The sequence below is a fragment of the Tupaia chinensis genome, unplaced genomic scaffold, assembly GCF_000334495.1.
Source record: "Tupaia chinensis unplaced genomic scaffold, TupChi_1.0 Scaffold000455_1, whole genome shotgun sequence".
Classification (NCBI taxonomy): domain Eukaryota; kingdom Metazoa; phylum Chordata; class Mammalia; order Scandentia; family Tupaiidae; genus Tupaia; species Tupaia belangeri.
Genome location: NW_006159963.1, coordinates 765035 through 773910, shown reverse-complemented (window position 1 = coordinate 773910; position 8876 = coordinate 765035). Strand labels below are relative to the sequence as shown.

The 8876-nt window shown below is 36.2% G+C and overlaps 1 protein-coding gene across 1 annotated transcript in view; it reads left to right on the top strand.

Moving 5' to 3' along the window:
- Positions 1-8876, top strand: part of C5 (complement C5) — a 116453-nt gene that overhangs the window by 682 nt on the left and 106895 nt on the right. The window contains exon 2 of the mRNA XM_006155491.3: positions 5279-5471. Coding sequence (XP_006155553.1) covers positions 5279-5471 — 193 coding nt within the window. The remainder of the gene's footprint in view (positions 1-5278; positions 5472-8876) is intronic.

The window sequence follows — 8876 nt, the reverse complement described above, 5'->3', positions numbered from 1 at the left end:
GAGAGGGCCCCCCCCCCCCATGGAGCATGGTCATGGTCACACAGCCATCCCTTCGCCTTTATTTTCCCCTCCTTTTGGGATTTTGGGCATGCACATATATATGTGCTCAGTGGTTTTTTCAAGTCGTAGGGTCCAGAACTTAAACTGGGCAGTTGGCCATGTAAGATCCAGCTACCTTAGCTCAAGTCGCAGGGTCCAGATCTCAAACTGAGCAGTTGGCCATGTAAGATCCAGCTACCTTAGCCAGCATGCCACCAGCTAACCCCCTTTATGATTCTTTACAATGTTTAATGTCATTATTGATATACTATGCATTTTAAACCATGTCTTAAAAAGAGTGTTTGCATATCTATTAGGTCATTGGAAAAGTCATGAAGCATTTTTGCATTGAAAACCAGAAAAATACATCACAACTTTCCCACTGACCCAATAGAAAGAATACTTAAGTGCTGAACAATAAGTGGAAATTATCTACTTAAACCTACCTACTTGTTTTACATTGAGGATAAATCCAGATAGAGGAAATGATTGTCTATGCTAGAGATAGACAGAAGCAGGACTTTTATTAATAGTTCCTGTTTACACCTCAATTTTTTCATTTTACTGTAAATATACACATGTAAGTATTTTAAATATAAATTTATATATGTCAGATATCATAAATTTTTATCACATTTATTCCCATCTCTAATCTGAGATGGCCACAATCTCCTCATTATTTAGGTAGTTTTTCACTTCTTCTTGAAAGGCAAGCAGCTGAAATTTAGAGATTGAGATTAAGTGACTTCAAATTAGTGGTAGAACTAGGGCTAAAACTCGTGTCCCATGATTCTTGGCTCGAGTTATTTTTAAATCTTTCTACTATACTATAGTGGCCCTTAATGAAAAGGATCTCTTCATTTTCTCTGAAAAGGTAAGAACACACTATTTTCAACATAGTAATCACTTTAAATAATTAATTGATTGATTCAACAAATACTGAGTACTTACCGTGTGACAGCCACTGAGCATAGAGCAGATGGTAAAAGCCAATTAAAATAACTATTTTTTTTAGAGAAATTTTTTTCTATAGGGTGTGTGCGCTCGGTAGAGAGACAGGAAGCAAGAAATCACCTCCATAGGGGGATGGCTATGCCACAGTTCCTTCTCCACCACTCTCCTCTTGGGATTTTGGGCACTCATGCACACGCACCTGGTGTGAGTTTGAAGCCATCAGGTCCAGGACTTGAGTCGTGGTCAACTACATGGTAGTCTAGCAACATAATAGTCTAGAAACATAACCATTAGACCATCTGCAGGTCCCAGCAAAAGACAATTAGTACAGCTAGATTACTAGTAAGGTCCCAGTAAAAGACAATTAGTACAGCTAGATTACTAGTAGTCAAAGTGAATAAAATAATGAATGAATGAACCAATGAAAGAATAAGTAAAGCCAGATAGTAATTTGTATTATGAAGGAAAAATAAAGAATAAGACGATAAAGAAATGAAGAGACACTAAGTGTAGACAGGAAAGGTTCTCTGTAGGAGGTGACAGTCAAGCAACTTGAAGGAAGTGAGGGAGCAAGCCATGCAAATACTGGCCAAACCTCAGTGGCACAGTAGTAGCATAACATTTTGCAGTGCTGGAAGCTGTATGGAAGATCAGGGCTCAGTTTCTCTGTCAACTTGTATGCAGTACCACACACGTGCATACCTAGGACCCTGGCTGGTTGGGAAAGGCTTGAGGTAAGTCATTAAGAAAGGATCACCAAGAAATCCTTTCGAGAGTATTTGTCTTTCTCCCTTCCTCAATAAATGAACTTGAAATGTTTATTTATTTATTTATTTTTGAGTGAGATTTTTGCCATAGGACACATGCGCTAGCCAAAGAGACAGAGAGAGATAGAAAGTGAGAAATCACCCGTCAGGGAGTATGGCCATGCTGCAACCCCTTCTCCTCCATCCTTCCCTTGGGATTCTGGGCATGCAAGCTCATGTGCCTGGTGTGAGTCTCAAGCCACCAGGTCTGGGACTTGAAACGCAGTTGACCATGTGGGAGTCCAGCACCTTAATCACCATACCACCTGGCGGCCCCAAACTTAAATTTTTAAAAAGCCATGCAAATATCTGGGGTAAAAACATTCCAGAAATAGGCCAAAGTAGCATTCTTGCTTCTCTGCAAGCTCAGTACCTTGATTCGCTGCAGCTATTGAAAGAAAATAAGGTATTTGAATGGATGGATTGTGTCACTGATAAATCTATAAAGAACAGTCTGTATGGTTTCAGGACCACCTTTTAAGGGCTTCTAAACAAATATTTTATGTTTTTCCACATAGACAATTCAAAATTGATACAATATGCAATTGAAAAACACAAAGCTTCAAAGAACACTGAAATTAATACTGTTTGTTATCTCTAAATTTCTTTTGATTGCAAAATTATTGGTCAATTCAGCTTAGCAAAACAGTTTAAAGTAAGTGTTAATTAAGTAAACAGGTTGTTCAGGTTCATTTTCGGATTTTATAACTTCTTAGCTGTGTGATCTTCGGGCAAATTAAGTAGCCCAAAGTTTCCTATCTTAAAATGATAGTAATAATATGAGCGATTGTAGCAACACAATGAATTTAGATACATAAATTGGTTAGAATGGTGCCTAACACACAAGGTTTCAGTAAATCTGTTTTGTTACCATCAAAGCTGAACTTTTCTCTTTTTTCTGTTGCCTGCTTAGAGTATGGGTAAGGGGAGTACAGATGATGGAAAGTCAAGATTCTTTTTCCTCTTTTACAATTTGTCTATAAGCGCATCCAAATTAGTTGTCCTGAATTGCCAGATACTTTAAAGGGCTTAATTGCTGTCAAATTAATTCCATTGTTACTAAAGACCTACTGCTTTTTGAAGACCTTTTAAATGTCATAATGTTGGCAAGAGCCTGCAATGACTCTGCCAGGTAAGGTAGTGGCAGTACCCCAAGCCTGTTGAGTCACTTGAATTAGTCATTCACATGCCATTTGGGGTTGAAACATACTTCTTTTTTCCATGTAATAACATACATAGCTCTCACTATTCACATTTTTGTCATAATTGTTAGTAATCCAGGTTTGTGATATATAGTTAATACTCTAGTTTATATTTGTATGTTTTATTTAATAAAAAAATGAAAAATCACACATTTAAAAATTTGTATTTCAAAAGCATGTATAGATTGACTTCCATTCTTGCATTCATCACATAAAAAATAAAAGTGAAAGAAGTCTGTGATTGTGAACTTGTAGCTTTGACTTCAGTAGATATAAAAACTGAAAAGACCTGAATATAAAGTTCTGCCTCATTCACTTATGAGCCATATGACCTTAGTCAAATTAACCTTCCATCACTTGTAAATTAGGAACAATAATAGCATCTACATGGTTGACTTGAAAAGATGAGAAGAGTTTGTATGTAAAGTGATCAACTTTGATTATTACAATTACCATTGATGATCAATAACATCAGCAATTTGTTAAAATAATTTTCTTGTTTGTTTCTTTAAATGGAAACATAAACTTTTCTTCCTTCCTGACCCCTCTTGAATTGGAACTATTTGGGAGTAGAAGGGTTATTTGCATAAATTAAATACTGCTTGTTGTATTGAATCAGAAATTGGAAATACTCATTATTGGACAGGGCTTTGACTGGAATGTCGTATCTGAAGATCAATCAGAAAACTATGAAACTACGGTCAATCTCAAGTAAGCCAATAGAAGCTCTTAGAAAGATGGCCTGGCACTATAAATAGTTCTGCCTGGCAGAGAGGATTAGAAAAGATACATGAAAGAATTTATAACATAAAATAACCTGGACTTTTCCAGCTCAGCATTGTAATCAGTAGAAATTAGAAAAGAGCAACCACACCAGAGGATTATATTGAGAAAGACATAGAATGAAGAAAAAGAGACTGATCTTTGCTAGCAGATGGTATATCATGGAATACTTTGGTAGGCAGGGCTGAATTGAGAAGGTTTATGTGTGACTTGTGTGCTGGGCATTTGCTTTTCAACAATTTGAGTAGTTGACATGTAAATATTTTCTCGAAGTTATTTAAAACCATACTGTTTCTGCTGTTATAGAGTCATAAACAAAATTAAAGAAAATTACAAGAAATATTTTGAACATTATCTTTAAAATTCAGTATTTTGAAATTTTGAAAGCTGTTTATTAACTGTCAAGATCTACAGAGTATGAGCAAAAAAAATTTTTGATACATAAATGTTCGTGAAAAAATGTAAAAATAAATAAATTAACTTGAAAAAAGGGCTAAGAAAAAAAAAAACCATTATTTTGTTTTGGGGGTTTTTTAGAGCCTTTTGCTATAGAGCATGTGTGCTCACCAGAGTTTTTTTAGAGCTTTTTGCTATAGAGCATGTGTGCTCACCAGAAAGATAGAGAGAGACAGAGAGACAGAAAGTGAGAAATCACCCCCCAGAAGGGATGGCCACGCCGCAATCCCTTCTCCTCCATTCTCCTCTTGGGATCTTGGGCACACACACACACGCGCCCTGCGTGAGTTTAAGCCACTGGGTCCAGGACTTGAACCACGGTCAACTACATAGGAGTTCAGCGGCATAGCCATTATGCTAACTGCTGGTCCCGCATTATTTGTTTTTTAAGAACATCTGTTACTACTATCATTTTCAAATGCATCCCCCAGCTCATTTGTATTCTATCCTTTTCTTAATCCACTCACTAATACAACACAGTATTTCTAAGATTACTTTCATTTAACTATTAGTCATAATGTATTTTTGCATGGAAAAACTCAATAATTTTCTGAAATTAATTAATTTTAATGTTCATTGAGTACTAGTTAGGCTAGGCACTGTCATATACATGTTCTAATTTAATCCTTACCACAGTCTGGTAAATAAGTGGATATTTTTACACTTAAGTTATTTTAGCCTCAGCTAGCAGATGGCAGAGGTGAAATTTAATCACTGGTTCCTATGTTGCTTTTTCCTTATTGAGCAAAAAATATTGATGTTCTGATCAACTGGACTACAGTGGCTAAGAGAAGATGGTATTATTAGCTTTCTAAGCATAAACTAAGCCTCCAGGTATATTTCTCAGGTCTTAATTCCAAACTATTTCTTCTTGGAAACGCTGCTGAAATTATTATAGATGACAAATTTTTACATATAATTTTTAAGTTGAGGAAATATATCTGTTTAAGTTGATTCGTAAAGAGAGAAAAAATATCAGAAGTATAAGAAAATACATTATATGAAGATTCTGAATCATCTCTTTTCCTGTTTCAACAGCTATGTCATTTCAGCACCCAAAGTAATTCGTGTTGGAGCATCTGAAAATATTGTAATTCAAGTATATGGATACACTGAAGCATTTGATGCAACAATTTCTATGAAAAGTTTTCCTGATAAAAAATTTACTTATTCTTCAGGCCATGTTAATTTATCCCCAGATAATAAATTTCAGAACTCTGCAATCTTAACAGTATGTATTTATCTTTATTTACTTTATATGTACAGAATATTCTCCATAAAATACATGCAAAGTTTGAATATATGATAGTATAATCATTTACTTCACTCTACCACTGTATGATTATTAGATGATATCAGTCACTAGTGATAATATGAATGAAACAAAATTCTTCACAAAAGAGTTCTGTCTACTTTTTGAGCAGTGCACGTTTACACATTTTTAAAAGAAAATAAAATTACATGAATGTAGAAATATTTGGAGATGAACTGGAAATATTTGTTTGCTATGAAGATTATCATTACAAAGAAACAGAAATATTAATATGTATATCGATCTACAGTGCATTGTCCACAGAAATCCATAGAAACTATTGAACATTTCTTTTTTTTGGAAAGGTTTTTTTGCTATAGGGCGCGTGCGCTCGCCAGACAGAGAGACAGAAAGCGAGAAATCACCCCCCAGGGGGTATGGCCACACCACAATCCCTTCTCCTCCATTCTCCTCTCGGGATCTTGGGCACGCACGCACACGCGCCCGATGTGAGTTTTAAGCACCCGGGTCCGGGACGCAAACCTCGGTCGACTACATGGGAGTCCAGCGACATAGCCATTATGCTAACTGCTGGTCCCGATTGAACATTTCTTTAAACTCTGATATTCTACAGTTGTTTCTTTTAAAACGAATATGATTATTGATTATTAAAGTGAAGAGCTCTCATTGAGAACCCATAGTTAAAAGAAAGAGCAACCTAACCAAATAACTTTTCTTTTTATTAAGATATTGTAGTACACATTGGTTAGAGACATGCTTACAACTAATTTTCTTATTAAAAATTCTGGTAATAAAGAACCAGAAAAATCAATGATATCAGAATTGGAAGGGGCTCTGGGATTCATTTAGACCAGTGTTTTTCTAAAGTGAGTTTTTAATAAAGAAATTAAAACTGGGACCAGCAGATGGTATAATGATTATGTCATTGTACTCCTATGTAATCTACTGCAGTTTGAGTCCCCGACCCTGTGGCTTAAAACACATGCCGGCACGTGTGCATGTGTGCCCAAAATCCCAAGAGGAGAATGGAGAGGGGATTGTGGTGTGGTTATTTCTTCCTAGGGTGATTTCTTGCTTTCTGTCTCTCTGTTTCTATGGCAAGCAGACATGCCCTATAGCATAAATCTCTCAAAAAAAAAAATTAAAGCTTAAAATTTTATAAAGCAATTATCATTAGAATTATATTGATTTTGTACCACTTTAAAGTTTTTTTGATTTTTTAATTATGGAAAAGTTGTAAGCATAAGATAATACCTAATTTTATGTTTGTATATATTTAAGTAACATTATAATAAAATGATTTTTATTATGTTATAAATAATAAGTCAATGTTGACAGTCCCTCATAGCTTTTATCCTTTTTATAAAAAGTTATTCATTTAATTAATTAATTAATTAATTTTAATATGACTAGAGTGAAACAGAGATAGAGAAAAGGAAAGCGAGAAAGCAAGATGCCAGGTCTAGGACTTAAACCATGGTGAGAGTCCAGTGTCCCAAATACCACACTGCCTGCTGGCCTCATATCATTTATCCGTTAAAAGAGATATGGCTGGGGGTCATGTTTGAGAAACACTGATTCAAATTAAAAAAAATTTTGAGAGAGATTTTTGTTATAGGGTATTTGTGCTTGCCCAAGAGACAGAAAGTGAGAAATCACTTTCTGATTGGGGAGATGGCCACGTTGCAATCCCTTCTCCTCCATTCTCCTCTTGGGATTTTGGGCATGCATGCACACACATCCAGCGAGAGTTCCAAGCTTCTACGTCTGGGACCCAAATCTCAGTTGACTACCAGAGAGTCCAGCAGTGTAACCATCTGCCATCTGCTGGTCCCAAAATTCTAAAAGTGTGGGTTTTATGTTGTTTTGTTTTGTTTCCAGTAAGCACACTCTCATCTGTTACAATGCAAGATAGATCTTTGACTATTTACCTTTAAATTTAAATAGATTAAATTTAACTAAAAGTAAAAATTCAGTTCCTCTGGGTCACCAGGTGACATAGTGGTTATGGCACTGGATTCCCACGTGGTCAACCACAGTTCGAGTCCTAAACCTGGTGGGTTGAGGTCATTCCAGACACGCATGTGTGTGCATACGTGCCAAAAATGCCAAGAGAATGGAGGAGGAGAGATTGCTCTGTGTCCGTTCTGGGGGTGAGGGGGTAATTTCTTGGTTTCTCTCTCTTTCTGTCTCTCTGTCGAGCACATGCACCATATAGCAAAAAACAAACTAATAAAAAAACTCTCAAAAAAAGGAAAAGCATAGAGTTATTGGAAGTACTCAGTAGCCATGGAATTGTGGCCATGAGATTGGGCAGCACAGATTAGAACATTTCCATTGTCACAAAAACTTCTGTTGAATAGTACTGATCTAGGGGTCGGCAGGTGGTGTAGTGGTTAAGGTGCTGGGCTTCTTCATGGCCAACCACAGTTTGAGTGTCAGACCTGGTGGCTTGCTTTCTCTCTCTTTCTTTCTCTCTATCTCTGGTCAAATTGAAAAACAATTAAATTAAATTAATAATTCTTTAAAAATTAAAAGATAGTACTGATCTAGATAATTAATTGAAAAAGTAAGTTAAGGTAGTATAATCATAAAAATTGATACATATCTTAGGCTTTAATTTTGTCTTCATATAATATAATATATCTATTTTTTTAAAAAATTGTAGAAACAACTTTATAGATTCTCACACAAGAATCTAAACAGAGTCAAGAAAAACATATACAGAGCACCCCAGCCCTTCTTTTTTGCTCTGGGAAAAAAGAACAGAAGAGAGGAAAAATTATTCCTTCTTGTTCTTTTTGTTAGGTTTTTGCCATGGATCCTGTGCACTCACAGGAAAGAGACAGAGAAAGAGAGAGGGAAAGTGAGAAATCACTCCCCACAGGAGTGTGACCACATCACAGTCCCTTCTCCTCCCCTGCCCTCTCAGGATTGTGGGTATGCATGCATGCACACACACATGCACACGTGCCTGGCATGATTTTCAACCCACTGGGTCTGGGACTCAAACTATGGTCAGTCACATGGAAGGCCACCATTTAACCATCACACCAACTGCTGGCCCCTCCTTATTGTTTTTAATTGTGTCCACCTATGCAGTCAGTTTTTCAAGCAAAGTTTCTATTCCTTTGCTAGGATTTTTGTTTCTTTCCAATGTGGGAATCAGGCTTTTCAGTCCAACTTTGACTTTGTTTGCAACTTCCTGGTCAGGACTCTGGAGAAGTCTAGAAAGAATAATGGCACCTTGGTTTATATTCGTCCAGGACTTCAGGTTCTTCATACCCACATGCTCTACAAGTGTTTTTGCAAAACAAACTTCTCTTCCATTTTCTTTCATCTTTTTATCTTGTTCTATTAACC